General features: G+C 38.7%; 1 protein-coding gene across 1 annotated transcript; it reads right to left on the bottom strand.

The window, feature by feature from the left end:
- Positions 1-601: 601 nt before the first annotated feature.
- On the bottom strand, positions 602-26,241 carry ttll12 (tubulin tyrosine ligase-like family, member 12). Its single transcript, XM_030720255.1, has 14 exons — positions 26,051-26,241; positions 25,367-25,521; positions 20,843-21,041; positions 17,894-18,053; positions 17,527-17,660; positions 14,535-14,611; positions 13,232-13,348; positions 8,754-8,948; positions 5,258-5,369; positions 4,519-4,670; positions 3,827-3,908; positions 3,576-3,644; positions 3,238-3,376; positions 602-785 (listed from the first exon to the last, which is right to left on the bottom strand). The coding sequence occupies exons 1-14, from the start codon at positions 26,189-26,191 to the stop codon at positions 622-624; spliced, it is 1,896 nt and encodes a 631-aa protein (XP_030576115.1). The 5' UTR covers positions 26,192-26,241; the 3' UTR covers positions 602-621.
- Positions 26,242-26,334: the final 93 nt, after the last annotated feature.

Genomic DNA, 26,334 nt, shown 5'->3' with positions numbered 1-26,334 from the left:
GGGAATTTTGTATAATCTATTTAAAACAAAATCTTTGACTAGCATACACAGTATTTATGAACAGCAGCATTAATAAGTCAATGTGTTTCAGATAAGGACTTTTGTTCCAGGATTAGTATAATCATATCCAAGCTCTTATTCAAGATTGATTTTCAGTGTAGCCATACAAAACAAAGACAGTCTTACTGGTTGTTAGTGACTGGCTTCCCACACCAACTATTTTGTATCCATTGCTGTGATCCCAATAAAGAAAGAAGTTTTTAACCAAGATTTTATAGCACCATGGATGGTCTTTTGGAATAAGCCAATATTTTAAACAAACAGATTAATGTATTCTGCATCTCCAGATTATTCAACAATGTTTTATTGCATCAGTTAGTTTTAAGAATAATTTTGCACCTTTAGAAATAAAACCAGCTGGACTAATGAGATCAAATTCCTAAAACAAAACAAAACAAAAAACCCCCCTGAAAATTAGGTGGTAGAGTGAGAAAATATGATGAAAAAAAATGGTGAACAGGTAAGTATTGAAAGCAAAAGGTAATCAGTGTCTCTTGAAAAAAAAAAAAAGCAAAAAAAAAAAAAAAAAAAAAAAAGCAGAATAACAAAGACACTCTTCCATCATGTCTGGCTAATCATAATTTGTGTGACTGGGCACTCCTCAGGCTGATCCAGGAACAGCGTCTGAAATACGTGGTTGTAGAAGTCAGGGTGGTAGAGGCAGGCCCGGGCACAGTCTGGGCTGAAGTTCAACTCCAGGATCTGAGGCTGCATAATACGTTCACCTGACACAGGATCAGAACACACAGATAAATAAATAGAAAAATAAATAGAATGCCTTCATTATCATTATACAGGATGTACAATGAGATTAGAGGGCCACTCCTGTTCAGTGCCATGCTGTAGAAAGTCACACTTTCTAAAATATAAAATAATTAGAACTTCTAAAAATATACAGAAAATAAAATGTATAAAAAATACAGAAAATAAGAGAATGTATAAAAATGTATATGTTGTAAAAAGTAGAATAAGTGTATACATATATTAATGAAAATGATTCACAGGCTGATTACACTGTAAACAAATAAGGTTTTACAGTGATGAAGTGTTAAGAAAAAAGATGTCTAAATAAAAGGATAATGTGTAGACATAAACCATGCATGGTGGAGAAAGTTCTTTTTGTGTTGTGCTTGAAGGAAGCAGGGGACAGCAGGCATAGTTTCATATAGACTGTAAATGGGTCAAAACAGCCAGACACTGTCCAAAAGGTGAAATCTTTCACCCGGCCCTCTAAACCTTTAAACATTTCTTGTTTCCATAATCCAGGGACCTATCATTTTACTAGAAGATAAGGGAAGTACCACTATAGAAAAGAAATCGAAAAACTTCAATGTTGTATTATTTTTTCCTGTCTGGTAATGATCAAATTTATGACAAAGATCTGATGCTTTATTAGTCATAGTCACTGAACAGATGTTAATGTTTTGTAGTTTTTCACTTTGATTAAAACAAGAATAAAAAAATCAGATACAAGTACAATGATTTAATTCCCAACCTAAATGCATCAGGTACTGTACATGATATTTTTAATAGTTATATATTGATTCAGGGTATCATATTTTAGTGTTTTCTGTCTAACCTCCATGACTTCTTACTGTGGTTTTTTTTGTGAATCTTCTTGTTATGATAATGTTATAGAAAAAAGTTATAGTTCATAATAGAAGCAGTTTTGGTTGACAACCATTTCAGCCACAAAATATGGAATGTGTACAGCTGGACACGTTACTCTGGTTCAACTAAAGGGCTGGTTCAGATTCTGGAGTAGGATCTGGAGTCTCTGTTACAGAATGGTCGTTTTGTGTTTCTTTTCCTTACTCTCTAGCTTCCTCCTAAGGGCTGTGATTTTCTTGACTCCCCATTTTAATTGGAGCTTACTGATGCCATTGTCTCTAAAAGACCTGCGATGCCTTTTGTAGCCAGTATCTCAAGGCCTACAAGTCCTCTGGTATTTAGCAATGTCTGTTTTTCTGGCCTTTCTGACTGTGTCTTATAGGACTTCTCATTTTAATTTACTCTTTCACATATTTAATTCTAGCTGTGCATCAGTGAGAATCTTATTCAGATCGGAGACTCCAGCAAGCATTTAAGAGAGAAAAGAGAGCAACCTTGAATCAAAATTTGACTGATGACAAACTTTGATTCGAATCTCAAACCTCAACTCATATAAATAGATGAATCCATGTCAGCAGATTCCTCCGTCATGGACGTTCTGATTTCTCCACCCTCGACCAATGGAGTGAAAGATGGAATCACTCGCCTGTCATGCATCCTGACACCACCACACTTAATATATTCCTGTGAAGGTGGTTTTGAGGAGCAATTTGCCACAAGAAATGCTGGTAAAATGCAACTTGCTTGAGAAGAATTTTAATTTAACCCCCACTGTCCCCCTTTTCCAAACACCATCCTTCTCACAGGGGTTCTTATTGCGATCTGCACTCTGTACAGTGTTTTTCTGAGCTTTCGAGAAAGATGATTCTTAAACGATGCTCACTGGCATCTTGATGAAGACTCAGGTAAAAGGTGTGCAAAGCACCTTTTACCTGAGAGTTCTCTTCAACAACAGACTATAGCTTTGACAGCTCATTCTTTTCTGCCTGGGAACTGAAGGCAGAGTTTGACATGTGTCACATGATATAGGGCCTGCTCAAATATGTAATACATCCTTTTAAAAACAAAACAAAAAACCCATAACACATAAAGAGTGGGAGGAGTTGGGATGTGGGGTGGAGATGGGGTTCAGCTGAGGCGGGGAGTCAGAAAGAAGGGAAAGGTGGCCAACTTGAGGTTAGAGTTGTCATTAATTAAATTTTGACACAATGTATCTCTCTTTTCTCTCATTTAGGCAGAATCTCAAATAACGTTACAAAGTCTCAGATTAATGACTATGGGGAGACAAAAAAAAGCAAAATTAAATAAATTTAAAGTAGGTGTTCCTCAAGGAAATGATAATCGAGTTCTGACAGCGATCACAGGAGAAAATGGATGATTTTTGATCACGTACAAGATAATGAGGCTCAGCAAAACATGAGCCAGGTCAACTGCCAGAAGCGAGAAATTTAAAGAGAGTCTGACTTTGAAATAAATGTGATTAAAGTGCCATCCCTCTGGTACTCAAAGACAAATGTTACTGATTTTATCTTTGCCATATTGATGATCAGTAGAATGAATGCTCACCATTTTGCCCTCTACTCCACTTCAGCATGAGGTCTACAGCATAGATGGCTCGGGATGAAGGATAGGGACAAATGCCATATGGAGCTGGTCTAGAAGTGGCTGCCTGGAAAAGCTCTTTGAAAGCTTTAAATAACTCTGCCTAGGAAGAAGAATTAACAAAAACCAAGATATAAGATAACTGTACACCAGAATTAAGGCCTTAGACATGTGCTTCATATTCTGACACTGGTTAATTAGCAGTGTGCTTCATACCAAATTTGTTCATTCTGTCAGGTGATGTGCTGCACACATACATCTGTAAAAAAATGTCTTAACTTGGGCTTGGCATTTTCACTTACTTCCACCTCTGTCCATGGATACTGTGGGTATTGCTTCTCAAACATCGGAATGAACTCATCATAGTGCACCTACGAAAGGCAGTCATTCAAACTGTTATGAACACAACTACTGTGTAACTGTCAAACAGAGTTAAGGACAACTTGTCAAAGAGTAAAAGGCTCCAGTGAGCAGGATTTTACACAGACAGGACGCTTGGATAAGCTGTGGCAAGATAACAATTTATTTAAAAAAAAAAAAAAAAAAAAAGCACCTGCTTAAGCTCCACACCCTCGTTATAGTTCATGACAGTGAAATGCTTTTGGTAGTCATCAAAATGGTCCATGGAGAAAGGTCTAGGCAGATGAAACAAAGATCAAGCACAGTTAAGGGTAAATCTCATTGTACATCCTGTATAATGACAATAAAGGCATTCTATTCTATTCTATTCTAAATGACGAGGAGCAAAAATAAACTATTACAAAAGGTGTAAGTGCAGTTCTTAGTGAAGAGCCTGTCTTCTGAATGTAACAAAAACAAGAAAAAAAAAAAAAGTGGTTTTATGCTGTGTTTCATCAAAACATCAAGATCATCTGTACTGTTGAGGAATGACATTTTGGTCAATTAACTGTTTTTTTTTTTTCCACTGCAACACAAACACATCTGTGGTCACAAATGGGCCTTTAGATTAACAGAACATGTGAAGGTCTTCATAGTTCAATACATATAAAACAACAGTAGGTTGTTTTCTAATCTAGTCTTAGCAACAGGGCAGGTTTTCCATTTGGGAACAACTAGTTCTCGGGGGAGCCAAGTCTAAGAAAACACAAAGATACCAAGTAACAAAATATCCATTTGACTTGACTACTAAAACACAGTAATAAGATTAGCTCATTTGTGTATAAATTTTTGTCCAGAAAGGTACCCTAAAGGAAAGGACCCTTACTGCATGTATTTATCTTTTACCTGTTTGCAAAACGCAGCCAGAAGACCTTATAGACATAGAGTTGCAGAGGCTGCACAGAACGCAACATCAACATGTAGCGAATGTCAAACTTCACCAATCCCACTTCCTCCCTGTTGAACAGTACTGGATCTTCAAGGTACTTACACACCACCTGGAAAATAAAAGACACAAATGTAGGCACTGCAACTGTGAGCTTCACAGTCCTGACACAGTGCATTATTATGAAGTAACACAGCAAGAAGTCAGCCACTCTGTATTGCTGTGGAAGATTTCCAACATAAAGGGATAATTAATGAGCTTGTCAGAACTTTCTTCAGTCCAGTTGAACGTTTCTAATAACTATGGAATCACCATACTCCAAGGCAAGAAATTCTTTAAAACCATGAAGTACAAGTACAGTACCAGTCAAATGTTTGGACACTTTTTGCCTGGTACTGTATATTTCATGCTACATGCTGCCTTGCTTCCAAGTGTAATTGCAAATAACATAGAACACTGGGTCTTACCTTGAGCACAAAACAATCATCAATCAACAGCAGACATCCAATGTCACATTTTTAGAAGACTAGTGTAAGGTCATATGGATAACCTCCTACTCTACCCTCATGACATCTTCCACTACGGTCAAGCGAAAGTGGTTAGGAAAAGGAGACAGAAGACACTTTTTGAGCATAGCATTATTATTTTGAACATTGGGCAGGTTTCATTCCTGGTATTTGAGTGTATGTGTGCCATCACCTTTGGTGTACTCTCTCGCTGCCTGATTATGTAATCCAGGTTGTTGGTGATGTGTGTGTCCAGTCCACGAGCTAAATTCCAGGGCTTACAAATCCAGTGATTATCTTCTCCCCTGAAGAAAAATTCAAGGCATCTTTTAGTTAGCCAGGTCAATAATAAATGGGATTTCTGAGAGTCTGAGATATCAACAATAAGAAAATTCCATCTTCAGATAGTACTGCATGAATTTGGGATTCCACTGTAGTTGTCCTCAGTGTCTGCAATGTTGAATTGTGGTAGTGCAATCCCCTCAGTTATGTATACCTTCCCTCTCGTTACCATCCGATGACACTTCTCCAGTCCAGTGTCACTATTGTAGATCAGTAAATCAATGTCTCATTTACTCATGGCATACAGCTTGATGTCATCCATGTAGAGGAGGTAAATGGAGGTTCTCATATAGCGCTTTTCTACTCTGAGCACTCAAAGCGCTTATACAACATGTTTACATTTACCCCATTCACACAAATTCATACAAGCACTTCCGTAATTAACTAAGCTAAGTGCTTTTATTATCTAACATTCACACACATTCACACTCCAATGCTTGCGTTGGAGAGCAACTTGGGGTTAAGTATCTTGCCCAAGGATACATTGGCATGCAGCCTGGAGTGGCCAGGAATCGAATTGCTGACCTTCCGATCAGTAGGTGACCTGCTGTACCTCCTGAGCTACTACAGAATAGAGCAAACATCAGCCACCTCTACACCCCTGTAGAGGTGGCTGATGTTTGCTCCATTCTGTCATCGGTATTCGTAACCTGTCTCATAATTCGTAACCTCAGAGGGTTCAGGCCTATGCAGAACAGCAGTAGGGACAGAGCATCTCCTTGGTAAATGGTAACTTCTGCAATGGGCTTAAAGTTTGCCTCTAGTGTTGTTCTCCACATCCCTATTGAGTTCCTGATGAAGGCTTTTAGGGTCCTGTTGATTTTGTAAAGTTCTAGTCTTACAGTCTTGAGTGACTGGTCTATGTACCAGTAGCTGGTGTTTTGTTCCTCTGGCATTTCTGCCATTTCCTTTCTGGGCCCTGCTGAGCAACGTGCCTGTTCATCTTAGCCACTATGATACCTGACAGGAACTTCCATGTTGTACTGCGGCAAGTTATTAGCCAGTAGTTTGATGGAACTGGCCCCTTCTGGGGATCAGGAATGTCTGGCCTTCTGTCAGCCATTCTGGGTGTGTCTTAACCACACCTGTGGTTCATTTGTGCTGCCAGGCATTCATGGAGTGGAGTGCAGTTATCTTCTTTAGCCAGTACTTGTGTATCATTTCAGGGCCTGGTGCTGTCCAACTCCTCATATTTGAGACTCCATCTTGATGTCTCTTCTCATATTGTTTCTCTGCTACTGAGAGAACACCTTGGATGGTTCAGTGGAGAACATCTGGTTCTATGTCTCTGGAATACCTCTTGTCAAGTGAATTGAGATCTTGATTATCCGATAGCCTAAGCCTGGTACTGAATGGACAATCATAATTCAAATTTATAGAATTATTAGAGAATGAATTATATGATTTAGAATCGAATAATGACTGTAAGTTTAACACAGAAATGATAGTTGAAGCAATATATTACGGAAATTGTGAAATCACTGAGCTAAGGGTAAAATGAGGAACTTGAAACTGTTGCCTAGAGACAAGCAAGAGCAAAGTTAAAAACATGTTGAAACACAACCCAGAATGGAAAGGACCTAAAAGACCCATATGTTAATAGAAATGAAGTAATGATTAAGTCTAACACCCCAATTGGATAAGAGCAGTGGGGTGATGGTCTGTCATGAGGATGTATGAGAAGTAGGATGTGTCTTAGATTTAGGCTATAAAAGACGAAGTTCAGAAGCATCAAACGAGAATTTCAGGAGTCTTTCCTCAGACAAGGACTCCTCTGTGGAGAGGACGGGACCTCTGTGGACACTAATTCAACTTTGAACAGTTTTGCCGAGTAGTTAATACCCCGCTGATGTGTAGCCAGGACCCTGTTTAAATGGAGAAGCTGTCATAATTGTACCTGTGGGATCTAACACTCTTCAAGCGGTTAGCCAAAGCTGTGAGTCCTTGCTTGGCAGGTTCTAACTGGCTGGCTAACTTCCCTCCATGGTGCCTTGATCTTAGCCTCCAATCTTCTTTTCCATAGAGGGTACTGCTCCATGTGACTGTCCATCTTATAGCCAAGCATCTCAAGGATCACTGTTGCTGTGGTATAGATCACCTGGTTGGTTTCAGTGATCGTCAAAGTGGGGATTGTCCTTAGCTGCATTCACATCTTCTAGTAGACTTTCAGAGGGTATATCACATAGTCTTGGTAATCGTCCACAGAGGGTCCAGGTTTCCAAATTAGCTGTGATCTTATTTTTCAGGTTAGCTGCACTGGCAATCAACATACCAGTTGTTCTTGGGGCTTGGTACCCAAACTCAGAGTGCGGGGATGATGCTACCCCCCCCCAACCTGATGCCCTGGCTCCCCATTTGTGTTGTACCTCCTCAATCTGTAGTTGTGATAGTAGTTTTTTCTTGCAGATGATGGAACAATGAGCTACTAGTTGTTTTGGTGTTCATCTAGATATAACCCCTTTCACTGGGGTTACAGGTGTATTAGCATTCTAGTTCTAGATGACATCAAGCTTTATGCCAGGAGTGAACGTGACATTGATTAAATGATCCACACCACTAAATGTAGTTGGATGGTAACAAAGAGAGGGAAGGTAGTCAGAATGCAACATTGCAGACACTGAAGACACCTTCAATTACCTTGGTACTTCAAGTACCACAGGCAAATGGGAACCATCAAGAGGCTACAAGCTTCAACTGTCAAATACCTGCAGAGAGTAAGGCAAGTCCTGTAGGCTCAGCTGAATGGAAAGACCAATGGCCGGTCATCAGATACCCTTTTGGGATAATAAAATGGCCAAAGGAGCCACTGACATCAATACAAGAAAGCCCCTTACTATGCATTGAGGGTTTCACCCCAAATCCAGCACGCTGTCACTGTATGCTAAGTGAAAAAAAAGGAGGCCAAGGGGACTAGTGAGTGTCAGAACCACTATCCTGGATGAAACAACAAAGATCCACGAGTATATCAGAAAGATGGCCACAACTGAGGTAATCGGAAGACTCCAGGCAGTGACCCCCAAACTGGGGGAGTGACTCCAGCAGATTCCAGGAACAACATCTGAAATCTCTGTCTAGAAGAGCGCAGTCCTACCGACAGCTAAGATACTGCACTGGACCTGCAAGCTTCCAGGTTTCTGGTAGAGGACCTGAGCTTGAAAGTCAAAGACCACCTACAGTACAAGTGGAGAATTAAAAAAAATTTTTTTAATAATAATAATAATAAAAAAAAAAAATCTGGTTTATTGTTTCCTTCCCAATTAGTTTTAAGATTAGTATTAAAAACAACACATCTATCAAAAATATTATTTGGCATCAAAATTGGTGATGACTAAAAATACAAGCCCAACCTTTGTTGTCTCAGCTGGTAATGCTTGATGAATTGAGGCAGCTCTGTCTGGAGGTTGAAGGTCTCTGGTAACCAGGCAGGTCCTCGGCCGCCTTTCACTCTGCGAGCCACAGCAGCCAGACAATCCTTCACAGTGATGACGCTCTCACAGGGAAACTGGTTAAGCAACACATGGGGTTGCTCCATGCTGAATTTGCTGCCAAATAAAAACATGTTAATTAACTTTTCTGACAGTCGAACTGGAATTTCACTTAATGGCTTATAGTGGCTTCATTAAGCGTGAGCATAACTTTGCTAATAGAACTAGAAAACTAACACATTTGAGTTTGACATTAACTCATGAAATTTGACTTGAACCTTCTGGTACAGGTGCTGGTCATAAAATTAGAATATCATGAAAAAGTTGATTTATTTCAGTAATTCCATTCAAAAAGTGAAACTTGTATATTATATTCATATTCATCATAGTTAGAAAATGTCTGTTGGTCTATGTAATTTGAGCGCTGCCGCCTGACCGCCAATGGCTGAGGCATCCACACCACTGCACCATTGCGTGGTCTGCAGCGATATGGCCTCCAATAGGCAATCGATTCAAAATGACTCTACTGACAATATTAGACAGGATCCAGGGTGTGGTTATCCCTATTGCTTGTACACTTTTTTCTACCACATCTTTTCCTTCCCTTTGCCTCTCTATTGATGTGCTTGGAGACAGAGCTCTGTGAACAGCCAGCCTATTTAGCAATGACCTTTTGTGTCTCGTCCTCCTTGTGCAAGGTGTCAAAGGTCGTCTTTTGTTTTTTTTAAGCCTGTCATGTCTGGTAATTTTTGCAATCAGAATGATGATCTGAATGCACTGTTGCAGCAGTCTCCTCCATGATTGTGTAGCCTACAGAACTAGACTGAGAGACCATTTAAAGGCCTTTGCAGGTGTTTTGAGTTAATAAGCTGATTTCAGTGTTGCACCAGGTGTCTTCAATACTGGACCTTTTCACAGTATTCTAATTTTCTGAGATACTGAATTTGGGGTTTTCATTAGTTGTATGAACTGAAATACCTCTCCAGAATCAAAATAGGCAACCTTTGGATGAATTGGATAAAGTGAACTAAAGTAAACTTCAATTTCTGTTAGTCATGCTGGCATTCTTGGAATGCATTTTATATTCTTTCCCATTACTGTTCTCGTGTATTACTCTAAAGTTGCTCTGCCAAGTACAAGAAGACTACTGGGTTCTTTTTTTGAGTTCCATCTCTTGTGAACAGACAGAAAAACAGAATGTGTGTTCTGTTCCTTTGGTTACTCTAAAATTCTCTGTGTAGACAGTTATCCATATTCTTTGTCCAACATCCTTCAAGCCTGGTTGTGACTGAGATTTAGTTTTATGCTCCACCAGTGCATTACTTGTTTGTCACACTTAGATGCAAGTGAGCACAAATTTCAGCCTGATTCATCCAAACACAGAAAAGGGCTGTTTCTAGAGAATGTACCTTCCTCCCTGTTATCCCAAACGATAAGTAAATAAAATATTTTGAATACATAACAGAAATTTAAATGCTTGATTGCTGTCTTTTTTTCCCTTTTTTTTTTTAATCCACGATTTTCACACATCATCTATTTGATATGGGAACCACATATTTTTCCAAAACATGAAGAGGAGTAAGAGTTCACATTCACATGTACAATCTGCACAGCAGCACTGTATATGACTGAGTGGAATATATGCCATGACTGGCTCCATCTGGGCAAATTAGGAACATGGAAAATTCAGCCTGCAGGAGCTGCATACTCCTCCAGTGTGCACAACTATCACACAATGCAGCAGACAGACACTGCCCCCTCTTTGCCCACATGGTCCATGTATACTTAAACTAAGATTTAATATTTGTTTTTTATGTGTTACTCAAACATGTCTACAATGACATTAGACTTAAGCTGTAATCTAGACCCCCAAGTTATATTTTGCTAATTAAAAAGGCAGAACTCAGTCTCTTCCTCCTCTTTTTTTTTTTTTGAGTAAAGGGACATGCATGTGTTTGTGGAAATGTTAACTCTCCATATTAAAATGCCTTATCACAATATAAAATATGGTTCTTACTCTCTATATATGGTAGTTTATGAAACTGTCCCAACAATAAGGTAGAGAACTATTTACTAATATTACTTGGTTGCTTTAATTGAACAACACTCTTCAGAGTGCTCTTCAAACCAACTCTCATTTGGTTTAAGTTTATTTACATATGACTGTTGAAACTTTTGGACATAATGGAAACAATCATGGGAGGTGAACCTAGTGTGGGCGGCCCCTGGGAGAAATGGTGCATCACTAAGTTTTGGACCCTGAAGGGACAAATGATTGCCTTAATTGTGTTAAGATGTACTGGATGTTTGTCCATGTACACTAATTAATGTTGTAACCTGTAGATTATATTGTATATGCTTGTGCATGCTTGAGCATTTTTTTTTTTTTTTTTTTTTTTAAAGAGGTGGATGAAAAGTGGGAAATAACTGGTGCATGAAGTTGAATTCAATTAAAACTGAGATTAGAATGGTTACACTACAATTTTCTAAGTTCTATAACAAGCATACAGAGCTTATCATTAAACATTTAAAAGACACAATACAGGAACATATTCTTGTCATTCACACACAATAAAAGCTGTTTTCATAGTTCCTGTATAAAGTTTGTTCAAGATCAGCGTGCACTGGGTCAAAATTACCTTGGAAGTACATCTGCTGCTCTTTACTCCCTAAGCTCAGACTGCTGTCTCTGTCTCAGATTATTGCTCAATCTACAATCCAACTCAATACACACACACCAACAGAATATATACACTGTGAGCCACACATAATATCAGAATATAGCAAGTACCGTAGCTTTTTGGACAGTTTTTGAAGTTGTGCTTCTGTACGCCACCACAGTGAATTTTAAAATCAAACAATCAAGATATGACCGATGAACAGATTTTCAGCTTAAATTTGGAGGGTTTAGCAAAGGTTTACCGTTTAGCCATTTTTATACATAGTCATACCCTTTTCAGAAGCTCAAAAATAACTGGCCAAACTAAAACTAATTTATATTTAATAATTGTTTGAAATACTTGGATAAAAATCCTTTGCAGCAGTGACTCTTAAGCTGATAACATCACCAAAAACTGCACTGAGTTGGGAAAAATTATGAGATATGCATTGGAATTAATGATATGGTAAATGGACTGGTTCTTATAGCACTCAAAGTGCGTTATACAACATGCCTCATTCATCCATTCACACAAGCACTTCCTTCTACAGTAAGTGCTTTCTATCTAACATTCACACACATTCATACTTCGATGGTTGCACTGGAGAGCAACTTGGGGTTCAGTATCTTGCCCAATGATACTTTGGCATGTAGACTGGAGTAGCCAGAAACTGAACCACCAACCTTCCAATTGTAGCTCAGGAGGTAACCTGCTCTACCTCCTGAGCTACAGCTACAGCCACCCATGGTTTATGGTTTTGAGTTCATTAAATACTACGCACAGAATATACTTTGCATGGAAAACTACTAAAACCAGCATTATTGACTTAATTCTAAATGTTAACTTGTGTTCATTTGAGCAAGCCAAGTACACTGGACATTTTTTTAATCCAACAGTTCTTTCTTGAGATGCTCTGTCAGGTCTTAACTGTAGGCCTCTTCAGTGGGCCATTGAAGAATCTCCTGTTTCTTCTCTTGGGCTGCTTTTGCATTATGCTTTGGGTCATTATCCATTTGCACTGCGAAGCACTGGCTGATCAGTTTTGCATCATTTGTCTGAATCGAAGCAGAGACTATAGCCATGCACACTTCATAATTCATCCTGTTATTTCTATAAGCAGTCACATCATCAATAAGCACTAATGATCCAGTTCCATTAGCAGTCATGTCCATGTCGTAATACTGCCTCCACCATGGCTGACCAAGAATGTACCATATTGTTGATCCAAGTTCAACAGTTGTTATCAACTCTTTATCTTTGATCTTTTTAATTGATCACTGAGCAATGATTGCCAGACAACTGCTCAATAAATTTTCAGCCTCTGAAAATGAGGACTATATTTAAAAATGGCTGTAATTATTATGCACTTGATGCAATACTTTGCTTAAACCCTTTTTAAAGTCCACAGTGGTGGTGTACAGAGGCAAAATTAAAAAGATTGCCCAAATACTTATTGACCTAATTGTATATGAGCAATGAATCACATACTGCAGTAACAGCTGCAGTGTCAAAATGCTTTGGGAAAAAAAAGAGAGAAATACTTTCAAATACACATATTCATCAAAACACTAAGACTATAACTTAAACAACAGCAGGTGCCAAATGATGCCATTTATGTAAATAATTCCTTATAATACCGACCAATAAGTGAGCTAAATCCAGAAACAGTCATATATGAAGAAATCATTTCTGGCTAAAGAGTCTGCCATGATGATCACAAATGTAGTTTTGTTTGCTCACCTGTAGTCTTTAATGTGATTATAGCACCAAATGATATCAGCCTTATCCTCATCCTCGATCAGACGGAACCGAGGGTGTGTCAGGTTGTTTGTTACTTGTGACATTTCGGAGTAAACCCTGGATTAAATGGAAAGAACAGAAGGATTGAGTAAAGCTTTTTAGTCAAGCTTTTTAATTAGCACTTAAACTCCTTAGCTGATGATGATGAGTTTGTACATTCAATTTTAAGGAACATTACATACAAGTGGCTGGGTGAGTGCACTTGCCCTGACTGTTAGCAGAATAACTCAGAAAATTATGAACAGATTTTAATGAAAATTTCAGAGTTCTTGGGGGTGGTACATGGAACAATTTCTTAAATTTTGGTGGTGATCCAGAGCATGATCTGGATCCAGGATTGATCCATTTTGAGATGGGGACAATATTCACATATTTGCATCTAACCTCGGAAGGATAAGTCAGAATCCTCTCAAAAGAATTAGGATGCAACATGACCACAAGTTCTGTCATATAGCAAAGTTTTTTTCATGACTGAAGGATGATTTCAGATCTAATCATCCAGAAAGCTGAAAATTATTTTTTATTGAGTATGACAACATTGGGTAGTATCGATTGCAACATAGAAAATTTGGGGTGCTCGAGGTATGTGCTCTACTGAGTTAGGGGTGTGCGATATATATCATCTACGGTAATATCGTAATTGCTGTGTTAATGATGATGGGTGTTCTGGAACTTCTTTTTGTTACATGTTTTATGTAATAACAATAATTTGATTCTGAAAAGTTTCGGGAACCTGCTGTCCAAGACAAACCTAAATCAGCTAAGGTGTCTGGCAAAACACACACTCAGCAAACTTTAGCCCCCCCCCCGTGACCCCGACTAGGAGGATAAAGACGAAGATAAAGGATATTAACAGCCATCCATTAAGTTAAAGTAGGTATGTTACAATTACTGCATCATAACCTAGCAATTTTCTCAGAGCCTCGGATAATACGCTGAAGCGGTCTACCAAAAAGCGGGTTTCTGATCAGAAGAAGGTGTGTATTTTCTGTGATTTTTTTGCTATAATGTAGGGGGAATCAGTATAAAGTGCCTTGAGGAGACGGTTATTGTGATTTGGTGCTGTATATATAAAATAAAATTGAACAGAATTTTTTTTTTTTTAAAAAAAGCTTTGTTTTGTTTTTATCTGATGAATACGGTCAAGTAAAAAAAGAAAGTGACATAATAGCTGATATGACATGATAGCTAGGTATAATATGTTCAGATGTACAACAGTAGGTTGCTAAAGTGAGAAACTTACTTGAGGATTTTGTCTTCAGGTACAGTATAAGGTTGGATTTCCACCGGAAGCTGCTCCTTGTTGTCCCGCGCAATGTTCTGGAGACACAGACACGGATGAGGGAGCGGCACCTTTCATTAGTGAGACTTTGTTATACAGTGTAATTTAGTCCAAATAAATTCTTGCAGCCTTCTGGTGCACGCACGCGCATGCACGCACGCACATGCATGCACGCACGCACGCACATGCATGCACGCACACAAAACAAATTTTTTGCTTGGTTAAACTGCATATTGAATACTGCTTATTTAACCTTTAAAAGTAACCTGAAAGGCATGAACCTGGAAGGCTTTTGGAAGGATCTCTTCTCACCTCTACCTGGGGTGATCCACTTATGAGACTTAATTCTGGGTAATAAAGATAAAAAAAATACTGTCGGACACCTGTGCTACCCCTCAGCCCCCTGGCAGTAGAATCTTTAGACGGCACAAATCCCCTGGAAGTACAAGTTCTAGAACACATAATTACCTGGTCTCAGTAGATCTTAATGGGGTACCTTAGTGACTTTATTCATCATACAAATTCAAAAGCAAATAGCTAAGTAAGAACCACAAATAAGAAGTTCTAAAATCATAATAAACAAACCACTGAGAACACTGTCACTTTCTTTGATTGGCATTTTTATGTTAAGAACTAAGTCGCCTAAGATTTTTAGTGCCTATGGTGTCGATGTGAAAATCCTAGGTCACATCTCAAGTTACCACATTCACAAAGTTGAAAGTCGGGCTGCAACGATTCCTCGAGTAACTTGAATGATTCGATTATAAAAAATCCTCGACACAAATTTGTTGCTTGGTGCTTCGCTTAAACTCTGCAGCCCTCAGGTGTCTCCGTGTAAGTGGACCATTTCACCCACATTAGCAGCATTAAAGTTCACCATCACCGTGACAGATTTACATCATTTGGAGAAAAAAAACAAAACGACACTTTAACACAGAGTGGATCATTGCTGACACTGTTTTTCACACCTCCACTGCTCTCTACAGTGTGTGTAAGTGTTGTGTTCGGTGTGCTGACTCAGCACAAATCTTAGAGAAAGGGAAAGAGTATAAAAACCACGGTTAGAAGAGGAGAGAAGATGTAGCGATAGTCTTTGTCCGTGTTGTCCGTTTTTCCAGCAACTACTAAGGCACAACCTCCCGGGAGGTTTTACTTTTTGCCCACTGTTTTTGGTGTTTGTATATTTCTAAGTACTAGTAACTTTTTGCAACAGAGCTTGCTCATCGCCATGGATCAGTTTGATTTTATTTGGACTCATACTTAATCTCAGCACGGGCTCTCCTCGGTCAGAGGGTGTGATGAAGAAGCCGCAGCATGATCAATAGGTTCTTTCTTCTTTTCTGTTACTCTGTGTGTGTATCTCACTTCACTATGCTACTGTCTGTGTCTTTAACTGTTTGTGTGATATTAAGATGTCTAATAAACAGCTTGCATCGGAACCTGCTCAACCCTGTGATTTGTTGGTAACTATGGTTTTAATTGGGTTTTAATTTGCAGTCAAAAAGGAACGTGGAGACCCCTAAAATGTAACCTACAGTGCCGCCATTAGCCCTAGCAATCATTTGGTAACTAGTGAGAAATAAAAAATGTGCCTGCAGAATGTCACCAGTTTCTTACATTAATGTGCTTGAATCTCTTCCACTTGTCTCCCATCTCTTTCACAGTTTGGCAACAGTAGTTGTTTTTTAGGCAGAATTTTTTCTCTGTTATCTTCCACAAGTTCAGATCAGGACACTGATCTGGTTATTTCATTATTTCATCCTTCTCAGCTTCAGCGACATGCTGAGAAGGAGTGGAGCATTGCATTGCTGCATTGCTGTTGTTGGTCTGTGTGCTGGTCCATGTGCATTTGGCTCAACATCCTGATCACACTTTCTGCTTTGGGGTTTATTGACTCTGCTGTTTGTAGAAGTTCAAAAAGCTAATCTGGTTCAGACTCTGCTCTTCATCAGTGGTCATTTTATGAGAATTTTATTCATCTTTAACAAGAATCTAAAAGACTAAACAGGAGTTTGAGAAATAAAGAGTAGTTTGGAAATTTGACCCCTGTTTTGACACAACAGCTACTACTTACCATCTTAATTCTTACGAAAGCAGTAAGGGAATACTTAGTTTTTCACATCCTGCTTCTGCATTTTGGCATGAATAATGACAGTGTAATATGTCATATGGTGATGTTCATCTGAGGTTGTATTTACCACATTTTAAGACCTGCTAAGGACCAGGTTATTTTTTTTCCTGATATGTAAAACCTTAGATTTGAAAGACTTAATTTAAATGCTTTTATGTCCTAAAGCAGGGATCCTCAAATCCAGGGATCAAGGTCCGGTGTCCTGCAGGTTTTAGATGTGTCTCTGCTTCAACACACCTGAGGCAAATATAGAAGTCATTAGCAGGACTCTGGAGAACTTGACTGCATACTGAGGAGACGATTCAGCCATTTGATTCAGGTGTGCTGGATCAGGGACACATCTAAAACCTGCAGGACACCAGACCTCGAGGCCTGGATTTGAGGATCCCTGTCCTAAAGTCTTTGTGTTAAACAGGGCTCCTCCAAATATGGTCAAATAAAGACTAATCATTACGCTTCCCATCTGCCTAATCTGTCATTGTGTTAGTACCAATTATTAAAACAGTATTAATCCATCACTCTCACTACATATTTTTAACTATTTGTGTTCATAGTTTTTGTGAATTAGTTTATAAATGTATGGCATTTATATGTCCTATGGCTCACATCCATCATGGCAAACTTTGCAACCAAACTCCTAAACATCAGGATTAAATTCTCTTTCACGGGCCTCCTGCCATGTACAACAGTATCTAGGAGAACCTTGTGAAATGATCTTGGTGGTTACCTATGCACATTTTTCTGTCAGTGCTTTGTACCTCACCGTTTTCTACAAAATAAATTGTTTTCTTGTGATTGATAAATTTATGTGATACTCTTCACCTCAAAGAATAAATCCAGGGGCTCCTCTGTAATGTCGCTGACCCCTTCTAGATCAGCAGGTATCCATGGTAACAGACGGCATTGCCGCACAAGAGGGTCTGGCTCTCCATATGCATAGTCGCGGGTTACTTCATCTGTGGACAATGTGATAAAAAAATTTTTTTTTTAATTGTCATCCAACAGTGTGGCCAATGATGTATTTTAACTGTGTGAAACATAAAAATAATTAATAAAAAAAACGAATAAAACTTATTAGGCTTCTGAAAACATAAAGAGACTACAAAAACCACCAGATACATCCATTTTCAAAATTCTGACATGGTGGCCACTCTCTATACGCTTGGTGTGGATGTATGTCTGCTTTCACCTCCTTCATTCAGGTCCTGCAGTGGCCAGAGCACAGTATAGGCTAGCTGACCCTGTATGTAGAAGAATGGAGCCATGCTGCAGGTGGGTTGATCAGAGTGCTGCACCTGAGAGCCAAACTCATCCATGATGTACCACATGGGAACCTTTTCCTCTGCAGACTGCACAGGAAAACACAGGAAGACAATTGTGAAGCAGAGGAGGGCCAAGGACAGGTTCTGATTATCGTTTACATTACACATTTAAAAGAAGCATATATCTAACCCATCTAAAGCTCACTGAACCGCTAAACCACTAAAAGAGGCCCATTACATCACATTGCTGAATGGATCTAAGCATGTCTTTGTTCATCTACAAAAACAGTTCTTTGAAAGGACAAATGAGAATATTGAAGCTGCAAGCAGCAATGACAGGGCCCTTGCAAAGTCATTGTGCAGTCAAGCCATGCTACGGTTCGTGGCTGCTACAGTCAGGAACATCATGTGGTGACCTGAATGTTTATATCCTGGTAGGCTGCTTGAATGTTGTGTAATTCGGCCACAGAACGCCTCCTATGCCCAGTAGGTGGCATTGGCAAGTGCCCACTAATTAAACATGCTGCCACAAACATGCCCTTTGACAAAAACCCAAAAGCAATTTAACATCATCAAGATCTTTAGATTTAACTCACCAAATATCATGTTGATCTAATGAAATCTGTAGGAGTTACATTAAAGCATAAGGCCTGAAAATGGAGCAAAATGCCCCACTGAAAAGACACCCAAAATGAAAGTACTGCTATGGCAACACTGTTTAATATTCTACAAAACCTTCGAAAACTTTTGATGGCCCACTTGTCTAGAAGGCGTTGAGTGATTTGGGTCTCAATGAGTTAAATGCCCTAGGATGAGTTCATTCAAATGGAAGGCCTAAATATGTGAAAAATAGCAGCAAAAATCACACCTTAAATTCAAAATAGCTGACTTCCTGTTGGGTTTTGGGTGTGTCTCCAAGAGGCACACCCGGTGGGTGGGTCTCAAATGTAAGGTGGTGCTATAGAGCTGTTTTGGAAGGGTCATGTGTGACACCATAAAAATATGTACATTTTCACAAGATCTGACACTTGTGCAGAATTTCATGAGTTTATATTAGCAGATATAATAGGGCCTTCACAATTTCACTGCTCAGGCCCTAATAAATATGCACTTCTGAACTCATGACTCCATGAGTGGTACTATCATGATCTTAAGCTGAGAGATGCTTTTTTTTCATGATCAATTTAGATATGTTGGTCTTTTCTGCATTCACACAATGTCTTCTGCCTGACAAGAAAATGGCCAAAATATATCTGACTATTTCACTTCTCTTTTTGGTACATATAATGATGAACCTACTTAGATATTTCACTTCAGTTTGTCCATCTCATGTACACTTCTTGGACAAAAGCTTCCACTTTTCAGTAATTCCACTTACAGTAGACCATGAAATATTTAGGAAGAAAAATTTTCCACAAACTGACTTGTATAAATTTCCCTCTGAGATCCATAAAGTTATTCTTGCTGCAACAGTGGCATCCTATTACAGTACCACCCTTTAATTCAGTAAGCTCTTTAAAATGGCCAGTTTTTTCACAAATGCAGACTGCATGGTTAGGTGCTTGATTTTTTTTTATACCAGAAGCAATGGACCAGTAGCAAGAACAACCCAGGAACCACCGAGGCTGAATCCTGCCATAAACTGGAAACTGCTGGAACACCAGCGTAACAATGAAGCTTTACATCACCATGGACTGAGAGGGTACAGACCAAGAAAGAAACCCCTGGTCCAAAATTGACACCTTCAAGCTTGACTGAAATTTGCAACTCCCCACATGGACAAGTCAAATGTCCTCTAGAAAATGTTTTATGGTCAGATAAGAAAGATTGAGCTATTTGGCCCCAATGATGAGAGGTGTGTTTAGAGGAGTAAAGGTGAGACTTTCACCAAAGAAACCTAACAACAATGTACCAACTAAGTACAGCTTAGTTAGTTTGTATGATTTATACAGCTACCTCAGTTGTTTGTATTTAGTTGTGCATCTTATGGTGCTGGGTGCTATACAGTAATCCTTCGCTACTTCGCGGTTCGCTTTTCGCGGACTCACTGTTTCGCGGGTTTTCAGTCAATATTACTGTAAAATATTTATTGTGGTATTTTCGCTGTTTTGCGGGTTTTTGCGGTACTCGTTCTTCACAGGCGTAGTACATGTTGTACAGTAATGTATATATTTGGTGTATAAGTGTGTGTGGGGAGGGTTTATAAAAACTTAAAATAGTGTATAACTACTAAAATAATGTATAAGTATTAAAATAAATATAGCATCCCTACTTTGCAGATTTTCACTTATCGCGGGTGGTCCTGGAACGTAACACCCGCGATAAGTGAGGGATTACTGTAATTGCCTTAGCACGATGCTACCACAACGATGATAGATAGATACTCACATCTATCTATCATCGTTGTGGTAGCATCGTGCTCTGGGGCTGTTTTGCTGCCAGTGGTACTGGTACAAAGTGGATGGAATAATGAAGGAGGACTACCTCCAAATTCACTAGGTGTTCCAATAGGACAATGATCTCAAACACACATCGAAACTGGTTCTGTACATGTAGATCTATACTAATGATGATCAGGATGACAAATACCATTTTTTTTCTCATTAAAATAAAATTATTTCATGCACTGGGTTATTGAAATTCTTCTGATTCATAATTCTTCTCTGATGCCTAGAGCAATGCCAAGCTGATTTAATAGACAACAGCATTCATCACAGACTGCTGTGAGAACAACCATACTATATGGTCAAAGAACAGAATTTTAAAATAAGTAAAACCTAATGTGAAGTGTCATGGCTTGTTCCTGTAGTAGCTGCACAAATCTATTAGGAGAATGGTATATAGTGATAAGTGATAATCAGTGTTTTCTAACGCACCCCCTGAGAGAGCTGATAAGTCTGGTTATACTTCCACATGCGCTCCATCACCAGCCCGACTGTGTCAGCATCAGGGACCTCACCATGGAAGTCCAGCCCCATGAGGGTGGCCATCCTGGGCAGCAGGCCTGGGATCTGTTCCAGCTGCTGCCGGGCATGGTCCACACGGTATGTCCATGCGTGATCCACCAGGAAAACACTGCAGGAAAATGAAGAAAAGTTCATGTTTAATGTTCCATACATCCATCCTCTTCCACTTATCAGGGTCACAGAAGAGCCTATCCCAGCTGTCATAGAGGCAGGGTACACCCTGTACAGGTCACCAGCCTGTCGCAGGGCTAACACAGACAGACAGACAACCAACCAATCACACTCACACCTATGGGCAATTTAGAGTGACCAGTTGACCTAACCCCAGTAACTGCATATCTTTGGACTGTGGAAGGAAACCCACGCAGGCACGAGGAGAACATGCAAACTCCACACAGAGGGGCCAAGATGGAATCAAACCCAGACCTTCTAGATGTCCTTCTAGCTGTGAGGCAGCAATGCTAACCACCACACCACTGTGCCGCCATGTTAAATGTTACTTTAGCCGTTATGTTGATGTATTTTAAAGTTTCTTTTTCTGTTTTATTTTGTTAAATGACATACAAAATAGTGAGGGATAGAGTGAATTGGAATATTTTTCACAGCAATAAAAAATGCATTGCCGTGCCACACAAAGCAACTCTGTTATTCATATGTTGTTTACCGCCTCTCTGGAGGTAACTCATTTTATTGAACTATCGATCTATGAGCTTCCTCTAATTAACTGCTCAAAGATTAACAATACACCTCAATACAGTACAACAGTTCATATAAATATAACACATGTCTCTATGAGGCTGCAAAGCCTCACTCATTAATAAGTCTTTGGGATAAGAAAAAGTAGATGCTGAACCAGGGATCTCACTCCTCTTTGACAATGCACTGGCACAGCACAGCACAGGACAGTAATTAAACCATCTAAAATATAGATGTAGGGACTTGATCGATTGGCGCATCTCCCTGGGTTGAAAAATGAGTGCCATCCACGATACCCGTGCAGGGAAGCTCATCTCATTTACTTCATATTAGTGTCCATAACAAATAAGCACTTAATAGCGCTACACAAACAACTTGCGTGCAATTAAAAGGAAGGTTCAGTTGCTGGCCACCCCTCTCCTAACACTACGGTGACGATCAGCTAGCAGCAGACCTGACTGCCATTACCACAGGTGTCAAACGCCCGCCCGGAGGCCGCTTCCACCCCCGCCCCCTGCTTCGAAATGTCAAAAAACTAACTTGATGGGCCAAATGTTATGATATTAGAAAATTGATTGTGGATATTGGTGCCTTGGAAATGTCATCTGTAAGCAAATGGGAATGGCTGAAGTTTAGGATACGAGAAACAGCAATTCATACAAGTAAAAAACTGTCTAAATTTAAAAAACAAAGACAACTTGATATCATCACCAATATTAATAATCTCTGTGGCAAAACTGATTTGTCACCTGAAGAATTTGTTGAATTAAGTAAGTTGCAGAATGAACTGGATACCCTATACCTGGAAAAAGCCAAAGGAGCCTTTGTACGCTCCCGAGCCCACTGGATTGAAGAAGGGGAGAAAAATACAACTTATTTTTTTAACCTTGAAAAACATAGACAGCTAAAAAAGAAAATTACTAAATTAAACATAAATGGATCTGTTTCTGAAGATGATAGTCAAATCAATAAAGAAATACATCGCTTTTACTGCAACCTATATAAATCTAACTATTCAGAAACAGACTGCTCCAAATTTTTAAATGATATAAGGGAATTTAATAGAATAATTGATATAGACTTTAAACAATTCATGGAAAAACAAATTACAATTGAGGAGATAGACAAGGCTATTTTGAAGATGTCCACCGGAAGGTCGCCTGGTTTGGATGGGTTAACAACTGAATTTTGCAGGTTTTTTTGGAAAGATATTAGAGAGATGCTATTCAAAGCCTTTTTAGAATGTATCCAAACAGGTAATCTTTCTAATACAATGAAGCAAGGCATTATTACCTTAATTCCAGTTTGGACAACTGGAGACCCATCACTTTGCTCTGTACTGATTATAAAATATTTGCTCATGTTTTCGCTGAGCATCTGAATAGTGGACTGAAAGACATAATTGATGAATGTCAATCAGCCTTTGTTAAAGCAAGAAACATACAAAATCATAAGATTGATTCTTGACATGTTAGATTACTGCGATTTTACTGACAGCGATTGCCTTATACTGTTCTTAGATTTCTACAAGGCATTTGATAGTATTGAACATGCCTTTTTATTAGATGCTCTAAAATTTTGGGGTTTTGGAGACTATTTTTGTAGACTAATTGAGATGTTTTACAGTGATTATTTATAGTTCAGTCTCCTTAAACCCAGGACTTAGCTCTAGATTTAAGATCAAATGAGGCATTCGCCAGGGTTGCCTTATTTCCCCAAAATTGTTCATCCTCACTACTCAATTGCTAGCCCTAAAAATTTATAATAGTCCAGAGTTACAAGGAATAAACATTTTTGATAGAGAATTTAAGATTAGCCAGTTTGCGGATGATACAGCTTTGTTTCTTAAAAACTATTCAATGGTTAAAAAAGCCCTCAATGTAATTTCAACATTTTCCAAGGCTTCAGGGTTAGGACTTAACATCAGAAAATGTGAGATTTTACCCATTCATGACTGTACACATAAAAACATTTCAGCAATTAGGGTCAAAAATGAAGTGAAATATTTGGGTATATTATTATCAAAAAATCTAATAAGAAGAGAAGATGTTAATATCTCAGACTGCCTAATAAAAATTTGTAAAAAATTTTAGCCATTGGTTGACAAGGGATTTGACTATTTTTGGGAGAAGTTTATTAGTTAAAGCAGATGGCATTTCCAGGGTTATTTATCAGTGTAATTCTATGTATATATCACCTCAAAATATAAAAAAGCTAACTCCATTATTTTTCAGTTTTTGTGGAAAAATAAAACACATTGTATTAAAAGATCCCAGTTAGTTAAAAAATATGAGAAGGGTGGCATTAATGCAGTAGACTTTGAAGCCATGGTTGGTGCATCTAGGATCAAATGGCTTAAAACATTTATTCTCCAGCAAAATTCAATGTGGTTTCATACTCCAAATTCTCTTTTTAAGCAACTTGGAGGAATTGAATTTCTTTTAAAATGTGAGTATGAGATTAGTAAAATCCCAGTCAAGCTATCTATCATAAACAAACTCTCCACTTCCGGAAAATTATATTTCAGCATGACTTTTCACCTCACAGATCCATTTTATGGAATAATAAGACAATGACTGCTGGTAGAAAATCACTGTTTAGGAAAGACAGGCATGAAAAAGGAATTATCTTTGTAAACGATATGTTAGATTGATATGGAGAGCCAACAGACTACTTAGCTTTTGTTAGGAAATGTAATCTTGATTGCCATTACAAAGATTTTGAAAAGGTGTGTAAAGCGATTCCTTTAGCATTGATTCAGTTAATCCAAAATGTTATTAGGTATTCAAAAGTGACTTTTTTAATGCCCACAATAAAAATAAATGAATGTAACCTAGTTGACTTTAAATGTAATAAGGTTATTAATGATGGTATAAGACAAAAGATTTATTTTGATTATAATACAAGATGCATCCTAAGGCAAAAAAAACAAACAAAAAAAAAAAAACAGCATTTTTGCTCATTCCAAGTTTGTTAAATGGCCTATAGCCCCTAAAGTGAAAGAAACCCATTGTAAAATCATTAACAAAATATATCCTGTGTCTGTGTTTCTTGAAAGAAGATTTAAATTTGATGTTGATTTATTTTTTTGTAAATCAGCAGATGAATCTCTTGAACATTTGTTTTTTTCATGTGAATATTCACGAAGTTTTTGGACAGACATTGGGAACTAATCTCGAACTTAATGTTCCTTCATTCGATGCTGATTCTGTTTTATCTTATGTGGAAAACTTAAATCCAGCCTTCTCGGATGCTATAAATATAATTGTTCTTTTAGCCAAATACCATATTCACTGCAATAAGTGGAAAGGTAATCAGCCCTCCTTTTCCTGTTTCATGAACAAATTTAAATTATTCATCGTTATGTAAGATTAAAAATGGAAAACTGGAGAATCATCTCACAACAGATAGCTGAAAATGTTCTGTTCTAAGTCTGTATTTGTATGGTTCTGTTCCTCAGTTTTATTATTCATTTCATTATTATTGCATACCCCCTAGCTTGTTATCCTCCACGAGAGTTTGTATTCTAAAGTTGTTTTTATACTGTCATTGTATTGTTTTTGAATTCTGTTTAATAAAAATAATTTTTTGTTAAAAATTGTATATTTTTTGACACCATTAAATGCTGAACTCATAACTTTTTTGTTTTCTTGCTCTCTAAGTTGACGCAGCTCAAAGACAGAGCTGTCAGACAGACCTGTCATCAGTAGGGGAAGCGTTAGCTGTTGGCGCTCTCACCTGGTCGGCTCTGAGGCTTGCAGACCACTCTCCCGGGTAACAACCACTTTGCATCTGGTCTCATTGCCAGGATTGCACTCCTTCTCTCCATTTTCTTCATCTTCAACTTCTGGCTGAAAGTGCATTATTCCGAAAACTTCCCCAGCATCATAAACCTACGTTAAACAAAAATAACACAATGGATCTGTTGGTATTACCGTGCTGTGCGACAGAATTGCTCTTTGGTTTGCATGCTGGTCATCACACGCAAAAAACTGAAGCTGTTGCACTTGCAATCGCTACATTATGTGTCAAACCCAGCATATATGCATCATTACCAATACAAGCAGTCCCTGAGATTCTCCGCAGTTTGCTTAGCAAACATGCGCACAGATCAGTGAGCATGAGATTATAATTCTAATTTAATTCAAACACCAAGCCAATTATTCCCCGAGCAGTACGGGAACTTAGAGACGTGGTGCAGAATTGATGTGTATTAATTCGATATGTAGAAAAACGAAAAAAATAAAAACAAAACAAAAACAAAATTTTCAACCGAGTTTGGAACCACTCCATAAGTAACCGAGCGAGCCATGATTGCGGTAACATCTATAACTCATGCAGTTCATTTTCCTAAATGGGCCTGAACGTCTTCCCAGCATCACATATAATCAGCTGTCAGCCCTGCTGTAGCTCAGAGCACACCTCGCGGGTGATTTTATGATGCAGGCTCCTCCAGTAGATCTGGGGGATTCCCGAGGACTGGAGCGCTCCGCAGTGGAGCGCCACGAAGATTCCAAACTCTTCATCCTCCACGCCAACCGGAACCACTGGATTTGCTGACATTACCACACTCAAAATGTAGCTCACGTGGAGTCGGCTTTAATAAACCCGGAAGCACGCGTATGACAGCTGACACAGCTGTGCATTGTGGGAGAGGCTGGACTTCTGGTTTCATAGGGGGCGCTGGCGCAAACTTTTTTTTCTTT

Source organism: Archocentrus centrarchus, chromosome 23 (genome assembly GCF_007364275.1).
Source record: "Archocentrus centrarchus isolate MPI-CPG fArcCen1 chromosome 23, fArcCen1, whole genome shotgun sequence".
Taxonomy (NCBI): Eukaryota; Metazoa; Chordata; class Actinopteri; order Cichliformes; family Cichlidae; genus Archocentrus; species Archocentrus centrarchus.
This window is presented reverse-complemented; position numbering and strand designations above follow the sequence as displayed.